The sequence below is a fragment of the Tiliqua scincoides genome, chromosome 4 (assembly GCF_035046505.1).
Source record: "Tiliqua scincoides isolate rTilSci1 chromosome 4, rTilSci1.hap2, whole genome shotgun sequence".
Taxonomy (NCBI): Eukaryota; Metazoa; Chordata; class Lepidosauria; order Squamata; family Scincidae; genus Tiliqua; species Tiliqua scincoides.
Genome location: NC_089824.1, coordinates 203,725,037 through 203,744,986, shown reverse-complemented (window position 1 = coordinate 203,744,986; position 19,950 = coordinate 203,725,037). Strand labels below are relative to the sequence as shown.

At 43.7% G+C, this 19,950-nt stretch overlaps 1 protein-coding gene across 4 annotated transcripts in view; it reads left to right on the top strand.

Moving 5' to 3' along the window:
- The window catches only part of PREX1 (phosphatidylinositol-3,4,5-trisphosphate dependent Rac exchange factor 1), a 270,327-nt gene extending 252,024 nt beyond the window's left edge, over positions 1-18,303 (top strand). For 2 of the 4 annotated variants that reach the window (XM_066623406.1, XM_066623403.1), the window contains exons 30-40: positions 2,663-2,791; positions 5,019-5,060; positions 5,885-6,102; positions 8,263-8,362; positions 9,822-9,965; positions 10,444-10,558; positions 10,973-11,039; positions 12,685-12,872; positions 13,898-14,000; positions 15,115-15,182; positions 16,765-18,303. In XM_066623406.1, coding sequence (XP_066479503.1) covers positions 2,663-2,791; positions 5,019-5,060; positions 5,885-6,102; positions 8,263-8,362; positions 9,822-9,965; positions 10,444-10,558; positions 10,973-11,039; positions 12,685-12,872; positions 13,898-14,000; positions 15,115-15,182; positions 16,765-16,807 — 1,217 coding nt within the window. In that variant the 3' untranslated portion in view covers positions 16,808-18,303. Of the gene's footprint in view, positions 1-2,659; positions 2,792-5,018; positions 5,061-5,884; positions 6,103-8,262; positions 8,363-9,821; positions 9,966-10,443; positions 10,559-10,972; positions 11,040-12,684; positions 12,873-13,897; positions 14,001-15,114; positions 15,183-16,764 lie in introns of all 4 variants that reach the window. The other 2 variants (XM_066623404.1, XM_066623402.1) reach the window with 1 other exon arrangement.
- Positions 18,304-19,950: the final 1,647 nt, after the last annotated feature.

Here is a 19,950-nt window from a genome sequence, read left to right as displayed (position 1 = left end):
ATGTCCAAGTTATCAATTTGTGTAATACTATTTTATTATTTAACTCTTTAGAGACTGTGCGCTGTTATATGGTACACCTGTAAAAGTATAGGGCTTGTCCAGACAATTTTTTTTTAAGCCAAAAAGCAGCAATGCCATCCTATTCCCCTGGCAGCTGTACTCTGTCCATTTGTTGAGATTTCCCTCTTTAAAAAAAATAAAATTGTTTCCTTCAGTTCTGTGCACTCTGTGTGCTCTTCCTCTTTTATGTGGTAGCAAACAGTATCCTGACTCCTCTCCCCCTCCCACCGTCATTATTTATTATACAGTATATGTATAGAATAATGCACCCACTATCATTGAAATAAAGACTTTGTGGGATGTGCACTAAGATGAAAATTTGATTGCAGAATGCTTTGATTGATTGTACAGAAAGACTCACCCACCCACTCACTCAAGTACCCACTTAGAAATGCCCAGACAGCAAGCAGCTTTTAAAAAGAGTCAGTGCTATTCCATGGCATTCTGCGTGAAGGTTTCTCAAAGAAGGTGAAGGTGCGCCTCAGTGATGACCTGAGTGAGAATGGGGTCATAGCTCCATGGAAAGCAAATGTTTTGCATGAAGAAGGTCCCAGGTTCAACCCTTGGCATATCCGGGTAGGGCTGGAAAAGATTCCTGTCTGAAAACCTCCCAAGCCTCTGTCACTCAGTGTAGCAATACTGAAATGGATGGAAGACAGCTTCATATATCCTAGAGTAAATACATTTTTTATGAATAAACTCATTCTTGTCATGTGACATGGTCACTTCTCCTTAGAGGGACACCCTTTAAAACTGCAGCCAATAAACAATGCGTTGCATTTATCCTCTCCTAGACAGATGGAGTTCAAGAATGGGGGAAGAGACACAGGATATATTTGGGTGCCTTTTCCTCTCCTTCACCCTTCCTTTCTCTGCAACAGCTTCAGACCACGTTTCCTGATAAAGTGCTACATTTTCTTTTCCTCTCTGAATCTTTACTGTCTGTGTTTATCTTTGCTGTATTTCAAGTGCTGTGGTCAGAAACTTTCCTTTAAAAAGCCCTCATACATTTGGTGGGTTCAGCAAAATTAGAACAAGGAACTGTCCTTTATTTATTTATTTGCACAGATGGTCCATAGAGAATGGCACTCATACTCTGAAAGTTCCTTTTCACTCGAGACATTCCAATCAAGAGATCATCTCAATACGTAACATGTTATGGGCTCTTCAATTACAGTGTTGGAACTGCAGGCATTTTTCTTTTAGTTCTGAATTAAACATTATGGCTTAGCCAGTGTAACTATTAAAACGTAGTTAAAAACAAGCAAAAAGAATAGCAATGCAAGAAAAACCACCACGTTAGCAAGGCAAATTACAAGCAGGGCAAAAGAGATGTGACTTATACAGCATCCTAACGTAGCAGGTGGGAAACAACATGCAGCTCTGGGAGAGAGAATTCCACAGCCATGCAGAGACCTGCATGTAGCTGCAACAGTTCTCATTTCTTGTGGAGTAAGTACGTGAAGTTGGGCCTGTTTAGAGGCAGGCTCAATTGTCAGCCTTGATTGTAATGGCAATGTAATGGCAACTCTGTGACTGCCACTGATCACCCTTTCCTATAGCTGCTATCTTGGTAATTTTTATAGCCCAATCCTATCCTTCCCAGCACTGCGGGCTAGAGCTGTGCCAGAATCACCTGCATCCTGTGGAGTCAGGGAAGCTGCTGGAGGTCTCAGGTGAAAGGGACATTCATCCCCTTCCCCTGAGTAAAGCCCCAGCCTCTGCAACTGGGCTTTTCATTTTTGTGCCAGGTAAACAGACTTGAGAAGTTCAAGCTAGTACAGACTTGAGAAGGCCTGTGTCAGGCTTCTGAGCCCGACACAGGGCATAGGATCCAGTGGAGAAGGCGTCCACTGGTCATCTCTCCCCCTGCCCTCCCCTCACCCTGGAACGCCATCCTCCGCCACCCTCCCCATGTCTCCGTGCCACCTGGCACTCACATTTTTTGCTGCCGGCAGCTGGGACTTCTTCAGCAGTACTGATGGGGTGGTGCAGGCTTCCCCGCCAGCATCACTTTCCCCAACGGTGCCGCAAAAGTGCTTTACAGCGTGTTTGCGACACCTAGTTCTAGTTCTGGACTGCAGCACTGGCGCTGATGCCCCGATAGGATCAGGCCTTAGTTAATCTAAATCTTATGGTGCAGTATTATGGGGCTCTTTCCTTGTCTCAGAACACGGCAGCCATGGAAGGAAAGCAGAAGTGGTGAAACTCAAGAGTGCAGTGACAATCCAAAACACATTATGCATTTTGGATGACTAGATATTGCAAGGGGAGGAGATGTGGCTCTGTTGTTTTTAGCAGTAGCATGAAACTTTCATAACAATTAATTCTAATGTTAATTCACCTTTACTGCTTTGACTGTATGTTTATGTCAGTCCTGTTGCAATGCATGACTCTTTTAGCTTAAATTTTCAGTGCAGTGCAAAGTCCCAGATAAATTATATTTTCCTTCTTCACTGGAGCCAGTGAGGGAAGCCTTTTCTGACAGAGTGGGCTTGGCAGGAAAGGTAATTTGTGGAGCGGTCCCATATACAGTTGCTGCTGCTTTTAGCTCTTCTGGTATTGCTCAATTGTTTGAACCGAAACCTCTCTTGTTCAGCAGAATTTAAACAGAAAGAAGAAACCACAATTCGAAGCAGGAATAAGATTCAAATCAGCATCCAGGAAGATCCCTGGAACCTTCCGCTCCGCATCAAGAACCTCGTTGAGACAATACAAAAATACGTGGAAGGTGTGTGAATAGCAAAGCTGGGAAAAATTTCTATTATTAATTTTCGTGTTACAAGGAGTTAATAGAGAGGATGAGTTTTTTCCTCTTCGGTGGATCAGGAGAGCTCTGGTGGATCAGGCCAAAAGCCCATCTAGTGCAGCCTCTTGTATCTCACAGTGGTCTACCAGATGCCTCCTGTTGTCTTGTGTGAACAGGAGACCTGCATCCTGGTGCCCTCTCTCACATCTGACAAGTAGAATACAAGTGGAGTAGAAGAATAAAATGATCTCTTTTATGGCTGCTGTTAAATTTATCCTGTGCAGGCCTCACTGACCACTCTGGTCTTCTTTGTGGTCTTTGCCTCTTGTGATGTTGCTTCCGGGAGACTCTTCTGGGTTTTGTGACTCTGTTTCCTCAGCTTCTGCCGGCAGAGGATGAAGGACAGGCAATTCTTTACCACAGGCAGTTGTCCTAAAAACAGAGTCACAGAACCCAGAAGGGTTTCTCGGCTATTTTCAACCGCTGTACACCAAACTCCTGTGACACACCTGCAGATCTTTCGTGGCACACAGGTTGAAAATCGCTGCGCTAGAACTTCTGTTTTTGCAGCTTTAGCACTTTACCATGTACTTGCCTATAAGTGACACAACAATCCCTTCTCTGCACTGTTTTTGAAACATCACACAGTTCATGTGAAGAGCTCATACAGTCCCAATTTCCTGGCATGAGGAAGAGCTTTGGTTTTTAAAAAGGAAATATTATCTTTTCCACTCACTAAGAAACATACCATTTTTTCATATTGAGGAATTCACTTTGTCTAAGTTGTTTGAAAAAGAGGAAAAATACATTGCTCTTGTATCCTGTATTTTGTAATTACTTAAGCACATGCAAGCTGCCTTATACCTGATTTATGCCTCAATCTCAGGTTTGTGCATAAGAATATAAGAAAAGCACTGCAGAATCAGGCCAAAGGCCCATCTAGTCCAGCAATCTGTTTCCCACAATGGCCCACCAGCTGCCTGTGGAAATTCTACCAGCAGGAGAGGAAGGTAGACTTCCCTTCCACCATTGCTCCCCTGCAACTGGTATTCAGAGGCATACCACCACTGAAGCTGGAGGTAGTGCAAAAGCCATCATGACTAGTAGCCCTTGACAGATCTGTCCTCCATGAGTTTGTCTAACCTCTTTTTAAAGCCATCCAAGCAAATGGCCATCACCACACCTCACCATTGGCAACCAGATGCACAGACAACTTCAGTGCTTTGTGAAGACATTCTTCATTTTGTCCATCCTAAATCTCCTGCCCATCATTTTTATCCAATTATTTCTGGTTCTAATATTATGAGAGAGGGAGAAAAGTTTTATCTCCACACTCTCTACATTATTCAGGAATTTATAAGTCTCAATCATGTCTCTGCTTTATTCCAAGCTAAAAAAAACCCAAATGCTGTAGTATTACCTCATAAGGCAAGTGTTCCAACCCTTTAATCATTTTAGTTTTTCTCTTTTGCACCTTTTCCAGTGCTGCAATTGTCTTCTTGAGGTGTGGCAACCAGAACTGCATTCAGTATTCCAAATGTGGCCACCATAGATTTATGTATGAGTAATATATAATATAGAGTAATATATATTAACAGCCCAGGAAGTGGCTGCTGTGCAACTCCGAGTAAGGGGATTTATTTCCCCTTATCCCATGTAGCTCAGCAGCCACCTTAGTGGGGCACCTTGTCTCTGCACCAGTTATTTCACTGTGCAGATCCGAGCAGCCCAATATAACACTGGGCTGCTTGGGAGGGAGGTTAGGATACAGCCTTGGTCACCCAGGCCAGCCCCCTTCCCCTCCCTAGCCTAGTCTACTATCATCCTGCCCTCCTACCACCCTTCCCAACTCCCTGCACTGGCCTCCCTGGGCCAGTGTGAACTCACCCTTTGCAGGTCAGGGTCCTGCACGGTAGGCCAGCTCAGGCCACCAACTTATTTTCCACGCTGGAGCTGATCTCTGTAGTCTGTGCAGTCATTTCAAGGAGGTATGCCCCTGAGCATGAGAATGCCTACTTTCACCACTACCAAATCACAATCATGCATATCTGGGATTAAGAAGCAAGGCCTTCTAGGCCAAAGGATGTGAGTTACAAGCCTGCTGGAGTGCCAGCAACTTCAATTTCGAAATTAAACATTGTTTGGAACTGTAGCTAAGCAGGGTGTAGTGGCAATGCCATTGTGATTAATGTATTTTTTTCTTTTCTAGACGGGAAGAATCAGCTGCTTTTGGCCTTGTTAAAATGCACAGGTAAGTGGCTCTTTGGTTTGCCGCTGTTTGCCAGCAACCCCTTGAAGGAACAAGCATGCAACTATAAAAACATTTTTCTGTCAGAGAAAATGGCAGGAAGCTATTGTGCACTTGATAATGCTACAATTTTGGCCAAACAACACTTACTGTCTTTGTGTATTACATTGGTGACACCAGATAGACTTTTTAAATCCACAGTTACACACTGTTCTTGTGTCTGACTACTCTGTCTCAGCCTCAGCCCCCCATCTGCAATGGGGAGGTAATAATACTATCCTATTTTGCAGAGGAGTTGTAAGGATTTCAACAAGATAATGCATACATGAAGTGCTTTAAACACTTGACATTTCTGTACAAGTCTGAAGTACAGGCGTGTGCCGCTTAACAACAATTTGCTTGACAACGGACCACATATATGATGGTGGTCAAAGCACAATAAAGATGCTCTTAATGAGGCAATCGCGTCTCCCATAGCCTGCAGCAGAGTGTCTGTTTACACAACAGAGATGCTCTTAATACAAAGAAGAGGCAATATATCTCCAGTAGCCTGTACAGCCAGCTAGTGTCTGGCAAGGAGTGTCTGTTTACATAATAAAGGCAATACATTGGACTGAATGTTCACTTAATGACTCCATCGCATAACAACGGGGATAGGAGGCCATCTCCCCCCTCGTTAAGTGGCGCACACCTGTACTGGTGTCATTAGATGATCATGGACATTACAAGGCTGCTAGTTTGGCCTGTGCAAGTTCAACCAAGAGAATGAAACAAACAGTAACTCTGGTCTGGCCCTCCTGATTCCTGTGTATTCTTCCGTTTCCCAGACACAGACCTGCAGCTGAGACGAGATGCCATTTTCTGCCAGGCTCTGGTGGCTGCTGTTTGCACGTTCTCCGAGCAGTTATTGGGTGCTCTCAATTACAGATACAACAACAACGGGGAGTATGAAGAGAGCAGCAGAGAAGCCAGCAAGAAGTGGCTCGAGCAGATAGCAGCCACTGGGGTGTTGCTCAACTACCATTCCTTGCTCTCCCCTAGCGTGGTAAGGCTAGGCTACAGTTGCATCAAACATACCTCAAAACAAGGAACTGCACAGTTTTCTCCTTACTCCTCTCCTGATAAGACATTCTGCCTACGCTCTGTGGATTTTTCAAATGCTGGGAACATGGAGCTGCTTTTACTTGATGTTTTGCATGACTTCCTTTGCATTGTGGCTAAGCCCCTTTCATATGTTTATCCAGCCACATGGACCTCCTACTGTCTAGTGTTTTCCTATGCAGCTACAATCAGTTTGTGAATATCTCAGCAACACAGGCAGGGCCATTCACTAGCGTAGCTAAGGGGTGCTGGGGGGGGTACAGTGCCCCAAGTACCACGCTTGAGGGGGTGCCTCAGACCTCCAAAAAGCACTTGTGGTTTTCGGCAAAAACTGGAAGTGCATTTCTGAGGCCTCCAGCAGGTACGCTGGTTTTTGGCAAAAACTGGAAGTGCCTTTCAGAGGCCTCTAAGAGGCCTTCTATGGCCTGGGGAGACCTCCCCGCACCTCAGAAGGCCTCTGACAGGGTACTTTGGATTTTCACCAAAAAACCCAAAGTACCTGTTGGAGGCTTCCAGGAGGGGATGTGGGAGTATGGGGTGTGTTAAAAAAAATCTGTGCTCCTGGGTACCAGATGTCTTCGCTATGCCATACCAATCACACACCTCTCTCTCTCTTTCAATTGGGGCTCCCTACCACAAAGGGGAATCATTGGCGCAGTTAGCCCTGCCCATGAGTTTGAAGTATCCACACAAATATCCCTACTGAATAGGAAAATAATAGAGGGAAGTGACTTCTTATTGCTGGATGAGTCTGTGCAGCGGGCCAAATTCTGGTTCAGCTGGATCTTTTGCGAAAGGGTTCCCAGTGTGTGAGAGGAACACAGAATATGGGCTTGTGTCTTGGTTTGCAGTGTTGGCTTTCTCTGTTTACTGGTAGCATTTTGTTTGTCCTGTCGAATACTGATCTTCAGCTAGTGAGATCAGGACCCACAAGCGGGTTGTACTCTCACCCAGGGTGACTTAAGCAGTAGCATCACCATCATGATGACCATCAGGGCAAGATCATCAGTCAGGGGTGACCAGGTTCAAAGGAAGACAAGCCTTTTGTACCTTTTATAGCTTGATTAAGTAAAAGGAGGAATTTCAGCAAGTGCAGCTTTTCCCACTGTTGCATGACAAGCTGCATCTGCAGAAACACCCTCATCTTTGCAACAGTTAAAGGTAGGAGAGCCCAGTTTTTCTCCACATCTTGTCACTGTACACGCAAAAGGAGGGGAACAGAAATGTATGACCAGAAAGTTAAATGCAACTGACAACATGTTGGGAGCTACTTTAAAGATGGGGTTTGGGTCTCCAAAAGATTGAATGCTGTTGAGGACAGAAGGCTGTGAAAAGTAGCAAATTGCATGTTGTTTTCTGCCCTCTGCTGGTGAAAAGGTGCGTATCTCCCTGCTTAAATGTGTGTGAAGCAAGAAAGGCATCAAGTGCGCAGAGTGAAACAGGTTATAACCTAGTCATGCTTTATGCCTCTTGCAGTTTTCACTCTTTGTACTTGATGCCTTTCTCTACTGCATGCACATTTAAGCAATTAGATATGCACCTTTTAGAGAAGGATCTAGCAATGGAGGGTCTGGAGAAACAAGATTTTCCTCTTAAGTTTTTAAGCAACTGCTTTAACTATAATGTATCAATGAATGATCATTAAAAATACTGCAAGATCTTGTTACATTCTGTTTTTTAATTTGAAATAAAATGATAGTGTAAAGACTTACAGCCATGCTGGAGTCAGAAGATACAGAAAGCTGAAGTGATTTAAAAAAATTAAACAGTTTAGGTAGAAGGTTCAGGCTTAGGCAGGTTGAGACCTACAAAGCCAAACACAGTTTCTATTTTCAACCTAGCTAGGTCCATTTGGGTGATTTTTTAGTTCTGGCTATTTCATTGGCCATAATTTTTATATCCTTGGTGGTAAATTTTGGATTGTGGCTACATTTCAGGGTAAGATGCTGCAAGAAGCAGCCTTATCTAGTATGACACATACATCGTCAGGATATGGAAGAATCTGCCTTTCTTCTTCCAGTGTTCCCACACATCTAGTTAGTGGTTGTCTTTATGGCTTTTTCTTGCAATTTATCCTTTTGGGACCTGTTTATTTCTTCCTCAGAAAGAGGAGCGAATCATGCTGGAAGATATCCAGGCCACTCTCTCAGAGCTGGACAAGGTGGCCTTTTATTTCAAGCAACTGGACGAGTGCTTTGTCGCAAGTGAGTGTAGGCCCCACTTCCTTCTGCTCTGTGACCATTTTTTCTTGTTGAACTTTGTTCAACAATATTTTCTGCTGTGCAAATTGTTCTTTTGTCTCAGTCTCTGGGGGTTGTAATAAGAACTGCAAATGCTATAAATGTTCCTAATCATCCAACAGGAGTAAGAACGCTTTGCTTGAGGGAAAAAAAATGCTCACAAGCAACTATTGCCCAGGTACCACCACACACACAACACATGTGACAACTGTTTTGGTGGAAATTAAGGGCCCTGTTTATTGAACGATTCTTCTACAGCAGTTGGTAAATGCAGTGAGTCCTGCCTACTCTATGGCCACCCTCAAGGGCAGGCCCCTAGCTTAGTGGGGACAGTTACCTGCCTGAGCACTCCTTTCGGCATAGCCACCCCGGCTCTGAACACCTGGATCACTTTACAGCTTTCCCAGTGTCCTTGCATTGCCTGCTTTGTGTAAAGAGCCTGCACGGAGGCAGGAGTGAGATTGCTGCATTCTGATCCTTGGAGCATAGCAATCTGGCTCCTTCACCTTCCTCCACTGGGCAGTTTCAAAGAGCCTGGGGGGGGGGGAAGGAGCAAGATAGCAAAGACTTTCCTTTGTGCATTCTTTTTAAAAAAAGCAGAGCAATCCCAGCATGCTTCACATTTCCTGCTTTGATTCAAGAGTCCATGCAGAAGAATTAACCCCTGCTAATTGGGTAAGAGGCACTTTTTCAAGTGGGTGCTCCTTTTTTTAGCAGGGGGGAGAGTAACTGGCCCACCTCACCCCAGCACCGTCTGTTCTAGTGGCTGTCTGCTGGTATTCATTTGCATCTTTTTAGATTGTGAGCCCTTTGGGGACAGGGAGTCATTTAGTTATTTGATTTTTCTCTGTAAACCGCTTTGTGAACTTTTAGTTGAAAAGCGGTATATAAATACTGTTAATAATTAATAAGTAAGAATCAGGAGCTGCCTTGGGTGTCCCTTGCTGCAGGACGTGGTGACCGCATCTGGCCTGGATGCCTTTAAAAGGGGATTGGACAAGTTTCTTGAGGAAAAATCCATTACGGATTACAAGCCATGATATGTATGTGCAACCTCCTGATTTTAGAAATGGGCTACATCAGAATGCCAGATGCAAGGGAGGGCACCAGGAAGCAGGTCCCTTGATATCTGGTGTGCTCCCTGGAGCATTTGGTGGGCTGCTGTGAGATACAGGAAGCTGGACTAGATGGGCCTATGGCCTGATCCAGTGGGGCTGTTCTTATCTTCTTATGTTGTTATATGTCCCAATTGCATCAGCTGGCCCTTCTTGGCTGATCTTTGTACATTATTTGTCATAGGATCTCACTTGCCTAAAGTCCTGACACATTTTCAGAGTTTCACTTCTGCTGTCTCATCATATTGGTTCCTTCCACGCTCCTGCTTCCTTATAACAGTAGAACATCTGAATCTTTCTTTCCCCAGATACTCATGTCTTCTATCATGTTGAAGGAAATCGGCAAGTTTTGAAGGTTATTTTTTACCTGGACAGTTACTACTTTTCCAAATTGCCATCCCGATTTCAGAATGGGGGGAGCCTGAAACTGCATGCGGTGCTTTTTACTAAAGGTAAAGAGTATGGTTTAAAAGACGGTAGTGAACTTTGTGCAAACTGGACTGTTATTGTGCTGTATGTGGCAAAGATGAAAAATGTGCAAGTTCTTTGCACTGTCACAATTATAACATTGGAATACCGGATATGTGCATGGAGGGTTCAGGTTCCCTTTTCTACTCATCCCTTTTGCTCTAAAAATTGGGCCTTCACCCTGCATTATATGTGGTGGGATGGGAGAGGGCAGATCTAGCTACAAAGCACCAGGTCTGCCACCCACCATGTGTAGGAACCTTTAGTGCAACTAGACTACCGACTACAGTGCCACAGCCCAGTATGAAGTTACTTGTGATTTGTAATCATTTTCTTATATGACATTTCTTTGCATACTGCAAATGCTGTGAATGTTATTGTTATATAATGGTGATGATGATGGAAGTAAACAGATGAACATATATAATTGATGTCTGAGACAGTTCATGAAAATTCTTGCAGGGCTTGAAAATCTGGAAGGCCAGTCCCAGCCAGGTGGTTCCTCTCTAGAAGAGCTTCAGCAGCAAATTAATTCTGCCTCTCTTGTGAAGGTGCAGCAGTATTATCGCAAACTCAGGTATTGTAACATGAAAAGGATGTTGCAAGTTTTCAGCCTTGCTATCAATTGTATTGTTTCTTATTATTAATATTTATTAGGGCAGTCATTTGATTACCACCCCCACCATCCAACCAGGTCCCTGCTCTCAGCGCACCAAACCTCCCCCTCTGCAGAGCACCTGTGCAAGTCTGGCACTTACAGGACACCATTGGCCATTTCCACTAGTGGCTCCACTGTGCTGCCACAGTGAAGCCTATGGCAGCAGTTCATGAGAAACATTGCCATAGGCCATTGAGCTATAAGTCCCATTCAGTGGGGATTCCTTCTGAGTAGGCAGGCATAGATGACAATGGCCCGGTTTTCCTCTTTGTCCTTGGGAAAGAAATGTATTGCAGGAAGTAGACAAATTACACCTGTACTGTTCTATTTTAGGACGTTCTACCTTGAAAGATCCAACTTCCCTACAGATTCTAATACCACAGCTGTGAAGATTGATCAGGTATGGAAATCTTCTTTCTGATCAGAAACATGGTTCCTTGGGACACAGCAAAATTAGGATATAGTGCCACTTTAGCTGTTATAGGTAAAACCTCTGCTTGTATTACAATGGCTATAGAGGTGGGATAGACCAGGCTATTGCCTAGGAAAGTTTGAATGTACCTGGTTGGACTAAAAAGTGCCCAGAACTTTCTGCTCTCTCAATCAAAGAATGGAGATAGATGTACAAAGCTTGAGAAATGAGCCCACTTCTAGATCCATATCCCCTTTTAGACATGTGTACAAACTTCTAAACAATGTTTAGGCCAGGATCATCTAGTGGTTCTCATTTCTAGGAGAAACCTTAGTATGCAGAGTGCAGATAGACTGGCTCTAACTCTTACTGTCACACACACATATGCACCTTTTTTTTTTTTTTAAAGGTGCCTAATAAATGTTTTCATGAACAAATATGCATGGCGGGGGGGGGCTTTGAAAAAAACCTGCTCAAGGCACAGTTGAGAGAGGTGTGGAGAAAGAGTCAAGAGTTGTATGTGTCAGTAGGACAGGAGTTGTCAAACTCCTGGGATTTCTCAGGAGTAAAACTTCCAAAGTAAGTCTTTGTGGGGGAGGGGCACAATCCCTGGGATCATGTTGCTAATGGGGCAGAGGGGGGTGTTTTTACTTACAGAGGGCTGGCACAAGGTCCAGGAGTTGCAGGGAGCCCCACACAGCCTTCCACAGGGCTCTCTGAGACTTAGAATACTGAAAAAAGCTCTCACAAACTACTTCCGGTTTCACGATAGCAAAGCAGAAGTGGTTTGCGATAACTTTTTTCAGGATCCTAAGACTTGGGGAGCCCTTCATCTCCTGACCTTGTGCCAGCCCTCGGTAAGGAAAACACCCCCCTTGCCCCATTAGCAACGCAATCGTGGAGATCACACTGCTGCCTGTCCCCCATCCCTTAAGGGGCCAGGGGCTGACGCTTTCAGGCAGGGAAATTGAGAACCTCAACAGTAGAGGAATTAGGGCAATTAGGGAAAAACCAGTATCTACTCCCAGGGGGCGGTCTGTCTCATCTATCTCTACCAACCCTAATATGAACCCTGCTCTTCAAGATTTCCAAATGCTTTGGAGCCTGTTTGCATATTCAGTTGTTTAGATGCCCATTAAAAAATGTAAAGGGTTAATTCAACAAGGAGGCATTTGAAAATAGGTTTGCTAGTCAGCGAACTGAGATTGACTGAACCTTCTTTTTGAGTATGCACTTGGTGACAAACTCAGGTTTGAAACCATGCTCTTAACTGCTTCTCAGCCCAAAGTCTCATAAGAAGCTACACTATATAGAGTCAAAACATGGGTCCAGCTAGCCCAGTATAGATAGCATAGCAGCAGTTTGTTAGGCAAGTATTTTTTTTCCATCAGCTGCCACCTGACCAGTTTAATTGGAAATGCCCAGGGCTTGAATCCGGGACCTTCTGCATACAGAGCAGATATTCTTTCACTGAGCAAAGCCCAAGTATTCCAGTCTACCATTTTGGGAATTATTCTGACGAATGGTTATTGGCACAAAGTATCTGAGTGGGTACCACTTTCTTTGGCTAAACTGGAGCTGAAGAAGGAGAGTGTCAACCAGTGATGCATTCTTCCTTTGTATTTTTGTACAGCTTATTCGTCCCATCAATGCAATGGATGAGCTCTGCAGGCTGATGAAATCTTTCGTTAGCACAAAAGGCAGCCAGTCTGGTTATTCCAGTAGTTACATATCAGGGGCTGGATTGCTGCCTATATCCTCTGAACTCTGTTACCGTCTTGGAGCCTGCCAGATTGTCATGTGTGGCACTGGGATGCAAAGGTGACTTTTCAATAACAAATGTTGTGGGTTGAATACTTTTTACATAAGTGACTTATGACCCAATCCTAACAAAGGCCTGTGCCAGCGGAACGCATGTTCCACTGGCGCAGGCTCCTGCAAAAGCACTACAAAGCACTTTGTGGCACTGCAGAGGGCCAGTGCACCAGCAGGAAGGCTGGAACCTTCCTGCATGTCCCAGCAGAGCAACAGAGGCCTGCTGGAGAAGGTAAGCCCTACACAGGGTTGTGGATTGGAGGGAGGGCAGAGAGGGGGTTGAACAAGGTGGGAATGGGTGGATCAGGCCCAGGAGCGGGTGGGTTTGGCGGCAGAGGGCGCTGAAACCCAACCCACTTCTCAGGCCTGATCCACCTGCACAGATCAGTGTGGTCTTTCATCACTGGCACAGGTCTGACCCCTTGCGACTGTTGGGGCTTACCCCAGGGCAAGGGGACAAATGTCCTGTTACTCCAAGGAGACCTCCAGCAGTCAAAAATCCCCTGCAAGATGCAGCATAGCCTATGTCTGCACCGCTGTGTCACTGGATGGGGATTTAGGTGGGATTGGGCTGCCCCTTGACTGAAGTAGTAAATCTGTGTCTGGCAGCTGTCCTGCATGTGGAGACACATGCTAGAAAGCTAGATGTCAGAAGGACGGTTAGGGCAGGAACTGTCATCCTGATAGCTTTTTATGTGGAGAATTTGCTTCTCTTTTTGGTATGGAAAAGCATGCAAACAGGAGAGCTTCTGCCTGCAGTGTTTACTTCTTCAGTGAGGACTAGCATGTTGTCCTGAGCATGTTGTTTTCTCCTTATCTACTGTGGGGAGATTATTCTTACATTTCACCTTTCATTCCCATGACATAACCATTTGTCTGTATGACCTCATCTTTAACTTAACTACATGCAAAGGGACTTAATTGTCAAGAAGGCATGCTTAGGGTTGTGGCACATGTTGATGTGTGAAGACGCATTCAGTGAAGATGCATTCAGAATATCAATATTCTGTTCTTTCTATGTCTGCACGTAGGAGTACCTTGAGTGTCTCTCTGGAGCAAGCAGCTATATTGGCTCGAAGTCATGGACTCTTACCCAAGTGTATCATGCAGGCAACAGATATAATGAGAAAACAAGTGAGTATTAATGAAGGGCTCAGCAAATAATATTAGCAACAATAAATATTACAAATGGTGCATACATTTTATGCCTTGGTTGCCATACAAATATGATGTGTGCTCCATCCCCAAGACATATATCATGTTAAAGATGGCCAAGGGTGCAATCCTAACCCCTTATGTCAGTGCTTTCCAGCACTGACATAAGGGCAATGCAGCTCTGAAGTAAGGGAACAGACATTTCTTGCTTTGAGGAGGCCTCTGTGAGTGACACTCAACTGCAGGATGCAGCACATGTCCCATTGGCACCGCTATGCCTGTGCTGAGAAGCACTGACATAAGGGGTTAGGATTGCGCCCTAAATGTATTAAGAAAATATGTTTACTGTAAATAGTGATGGAGCTGCAACTTGTGTGCTAAAAGATGATTTTTTTTTACTATGCGGTCCATACATTGTGTATGTATTATATAGACTGCATAAACAAAGACGGTTCACCTTGCACAGATATCTGTGCCTGCTGTTGGTATTCTTGTTTGCCTCCCATTATATTGTGATAACACAGGTCAACACACACTTTGCTTTCTTAAACATTACACCAATTCCTGGGTACATTTGGGATGATGATTCAAAAAATGGCATCTGTTTTGCCCTATCACGTCTAGTTTTGGAGATGTAGTATAGCCTCATTAGTGAATGGTTCAAGCAGCTTCCTCATGAGGAAGCCTACACCATGGCTTCCTCATGAGGAAGCTGCTTGAACCATTCACTAATGAGGCTATACTATATCTCCAAAACTAGATGTGATAGGGCAAAACGGATGCCATCTTTGGAATTGGTACCCCAAATTCATATCAGACCACCATAAAGTTTGGGAAAAACTTCTCTGACCCTCAGTTTTGTAGGCCTGTGTAAACTCATGGTGTTGGGCTGTAGCAGCTGCAAAGCATTTTGGGAATAGCTTCATCTTAAGTAAGCACAGTTGATTAATGTACTGCCTCAGCACTTTCCAAACCTGCTCACTGAAGCAAATAGATCTTCAAATAAAAATCATCTATTTCTGTTTCATCATTTTTTCCCTTAAGTCTTTGGCATTTTATTAACACTGCCAATCCATTCTTGTGTTTCTGATAGGGACCAAGGGTTGAAATCTCTGCAAAAAATCTGAAAGTGATGGATCAGATGCCACCATCTGCACCCCGGTAGGTACCTGTGTACCACTTCTACTTCTCCTGTAGAAATGAAACAAATCTTCCAGCTCCAATGGGCATGCAGGCAGGGGCATAGCTAGAGGAGGTGCAAAGCACTAAGTTTTGCGTACAGTGGCGTAGCTAGAAGGGGTGCAAAGCACTAAATTTTGCAGAACACCTCACCGCAGCATGCAAGCAGCGCCTCCCCCCCCCTTTGGAGTCATTCTGGGTGGTGGGAGCAAAACAGAGGCTCTGCTTGCATGCTGCAGTGAGGCTTTCTGCAAAACTTAGTGCTTTGCACCCCTTCTAGCTACGCCACTGTAGGCAGGTTCAACGAACCCGATATTATGTTCACAAATATACCATGGGATTTTTTAAAAAGCTGTGTTCAAGTGCTCAGTCACTCCTCATTTACCCTTTTAGAGCTCTTGTGTTTTGTATAAAATTAAACAGTGGTAGTTCACTTGTGACTGACAGAGCATCATCAGCTGCCCAAAGAGTGCTGAGATGCCAGCAGAATTGACAGTAGATAAGCAAAGATAATTCACAAGGTAATGCTTTGGCTACAGGCTGCAGGAAGCATTTTTAGAATACAACCTGATCATCGAAATAATTTTTGTCAGAGAGTTTCGGTGATAAGCAATTTAAGAGTCTAGTCCCTTAAAAAAATACTCAATGTTGTCCTTAATGTACATACTTCCATTGATGTGTGTCTGTGCTTCTAACCCAGATGAAAATCCTCTTCACTTGTTTCTGTTTTGAGTTCTTGTGATCAGTGAGGGGTTAAAATTGGTGGGTTGCAATTGGAAGAGAGGCTTTGCTCAGTTCATAATTTTCAGGAAAAAAACTATAACTCGGCCCAAGGTTTAGAAATCATATGTTCTGACCTGAAAGCCCCTTCCTGTAATGTGAGAGGTGATGGGGTTGATTGTGACAATGCAGTGGGGAAGAAAAGGCACTGCCTATCATGCTCAAAGTCATTTTGCTCGTCGTCATTTGAAATATTGAAGGGCCTGAACATTTCATTGCAAAGCTTTGACCAACCCTAGATCTGCCTTTCAAAAGCACTGGTATTCAGAAGAAAGGGTTTATAAAAACCCTATTAATGTTCATGGAGACATCCCCTTTGCCTTTGGTATCCAAGCATTCAAACCCCTTCTCCCCATTTCCCACTTCAGTTTGTTTTACTAGACTTTTCATGCGACTAGCCACTGCCTAGCTGGGAAACTCTCAGGAAGGGCCTGAACCTAAGTAGAAAGACCATGCTTTGTATATAGAACATCCCAAGCTCAATCCCTGGCATCTCACATTAGCAGCACTGGCAAAAAAAATCTCCTCCTCAGACCTTGAACTGGAATACATTCTTATGTTCAACAGCTTCATATGTTCGGTTCATATATCACGGAACGTTTGGGTGAGAAAGGAGGGTTTAATATGAGAGAGTGTTCCAGCAGGAGAACTATAGGTGCCCTTATTCTTCATTTGCTCTTGATGGTGATCAATTTAAACAATTTTAAATTCCTTTGCAATTTTAAAGTCCATTATCATGCACGTTCCTTTTGTAACACCATTTTTTTACATTGAACCTTTACAGGATCTACAAGCTGTGTCAGCCACCTGCAGATGGAGACTTATAGAAGTGAAAGCAACGTCTTGTTCTGGAATCACAGAAGTGTTCAACAGGAAGTGGTGCTGTTGCCTGAGCACTGATCCTATCTTACGCCATGGTGCTGAGTCCAGAAGAGAGAAGACAGTACTGGGTTGTGCGCTTCTAAGCAGTCTGGTGCACTAAGAAACTGCCTTGCCACTGTCTCCTACTGCATTATATAGGCAGGCATGATAACCCTTTCCGGGCTTGCTCCAGGAGACCCCAAAAACAAATCCCAGTGATGTTTGGATGGAGGAATCACCTGCTCAGTCCCAGGAAGGGGAACAGGAAGGACACTGCAGCAAAACTGCAGTGGAAGGAATTGGCTGTGCTGCTGGCTGAACATTGTGGACTTTTAAGATATGGATGGGCACAGCAAATCCACGGAGAAGCACATCTACCTATTGTGGCATTTTGGACGTTCATCCACTTTCCAGCGCAGCGTTGGCCAGTGGCCGTGAATCAGAGCCTCACAAACACTCCTTTTTAAATATACCGAGTTGCACTTTGGAATCATGAATGCAGCACATGTCTCTAGTTTGTTCAGATTTCTTCCAGAACCATTTTCCAGTTCAGCCCAATATGAACCAAACTGTACTCTACACAGTGTACATTCCATAGGAGTTCCTACAAGAATTTCCTCTTACTGTAAAGTTCAGGGTTTGCAATTAACACTTTTTACTAATAGTCCATGACGTATTCTGGAAATACAGTAATATTTTAAGGTGGCAGTTAGCAATGAAGGATTTTTTTTTAAGAAAAGACATAAAATTGGGAACAAAACATAGCTCTGTGGTCTATTAATTCGAACGGGTAAGAGTTTCTAAAACAAGGACAGAACAATACTTATTTATGTGGAATGGAATATTTGTTTTGCAAATGTTTCCAATCTATACAGAAGATTTAAATAAAAAAAAATATGCTTTTGTTTCAGATGGGGCCAAGAGGGTAGCAGGTATGCTGTAGTTCCCAGTTCACAGAAAATAATGTTACCTTATTTAAAATCTTTCAGTATTTAAGTAGTCTTAATACATGTTTTTTTTTTTTTTAAACATAGATTACAATGGGTCGTAAGTTAAGAGAAAAAAAACGTGGTTGTGCATATAATGTGCTTTATTATTTTTCTGGGTTTTAGAAACGTTTTCTGTTTGAGCAGTATTATCACAGGCACAGTAATTTGTTTCCAAATTACTGGCTGCAATGAAGTAAAAAATATCAGCAATCTCAGGCGAGAAATAACATTATTTTGGAGTGAGTGCCTTAAAGGATTTATCCATGTCAATCAAGATACAAACGTGTAAAGGGTAAAATACAAAACTAACATTCTTCTTTATCGTAATAGACTAAAGCCATAGTCTAAAATGCTTATGGTTGGGCATGTATAGAAGTTCTTAGTATGACTTCTGTATCTAGCACATGGAAGAGAGGTTTGATTCTGGCTAAAATAGGGCATTTAATAAACTCCAATGTTTCTTAACAATCCAATCCTTCATCTCTTGTTTTACATTAAAAATGGTCTGTTCCCACTTCAGCTGTCAGAGGCGTTTTTTAAACTTGATTTTTAAAGAGGGGAGGAGGAAAATATTCCATGACATGTGAGCCTATTTGAGACATGAGGTTTAAATCTGATTTATTCCAGAACAGTCCATTTTGAGCAGTGGTCTTCAGCTGGTCTGGAAACTGGGACTCTCCTCAAACCTCAACCTAAAACAGCAAGCAAGGGGGTGGGCCGGCCATGGTTCCTCTTCTCTCCCCCCCACCTCGCACCTGCCAACCAGCATGTGCTGCTACTGTGTCATTCTGCCCCTTCGTTCCTTCCAGAAGGGGCAAAGAGTGGTATGACAACTACATCCTTTCAATTCTGAAAAGTGGTGGTGGAAAAAGAGGAAATGAGGTAAGGTGAAGCCGAGATCAGGGGGATTGCCACAGCAAGTAGGAACAGGTGGGATACTAAGGGGCCTGCTGAAGTTTAGGAGGTTTGACCAAAGCAACCCCTCCAAACTCCAGCAGGATTTACCTATTTGAGCATCCTCTATCTCTGGCTACTGTTCAAAATGTGCAGGCCTGAGCTTCTAAAGAAAATGGCAGCGGCAGGAAGCACCTGAATTTTGGTCCCAACCTACCTGGACAGTGCTTTGGGGTGCCTGGTAGGGCATGTGTGCTTATCCCCTGCATTGCATGGTGAGTGGTACTGCTTAGTCATATTGTCTGAGTGGCCCCTCTTAAAAAATAAAGTTCTTATGCTGTGGGATCCCATATGTCATCTCACAGCATCTTTTCCCTTCCTCTCTTTCTGATACCAACATCTTCATCCTTCTTACCAACTTAACACACCTTAAATGTACAGTAACATCCTATTAGCCTTCTTGCTCTTCATACTGCATAAGCTGCTCAAATGTTAATGTCTTCAGTCCTGAGAATAAAATTCTTGCAGTATAAGGGGACAAGTCACCATGTTAAAGTTTTCTGATACCTCTCTGACTCTTTAGTCCAGGTCTAGAAATTGCCATGCATCCTTGGATATGTGAGGTCTTCCATGATGTGTGCCTGGCATAGATCCTCTGGCACCGATTGTTATCTTGGAACATTCCAGGATGGGACTCACAGGAAGGATTTCCACCATGTTCGGAGTTTATCACTACAAACACACACTGATCACAAGGAGGGTGGAGGTACAATTTCATCAGCACATCACCAGCAGGGGAGGACTAAACTGGTCCCACTACAAGGAAGCTTTCACATGTACAGAAATACATGGACATAACTTATGAACAGGACTATTAGCTTTGGCTAATAAAATTACTACAGCTGGTGTTCAATTTGGGTAAGGGAAGTAATGTGAGCACTTTTCTATCATGCAGTTAACAGTGTAGAAATGAATGTTCTACTATTGAGATCACCCAATGTGTGTTTCTTTTCACCCCTTTTTTTTTTTGATGGAGAAGTATCATATAAGCCTCCAGGCATCGGTGTGATTAGGGAGAGCACATGAACTGGGCCTTGGTGTAGTCAGATGTTCACGTAGTATACCTGATTCACACTAGAAGCTATTTACTTGCAGGATGATGGAGAGGAGTCATGCAGATGGAGAGCTGACCCTGAGCAAAGCTAAGGACCATCAGTTATTTCAAG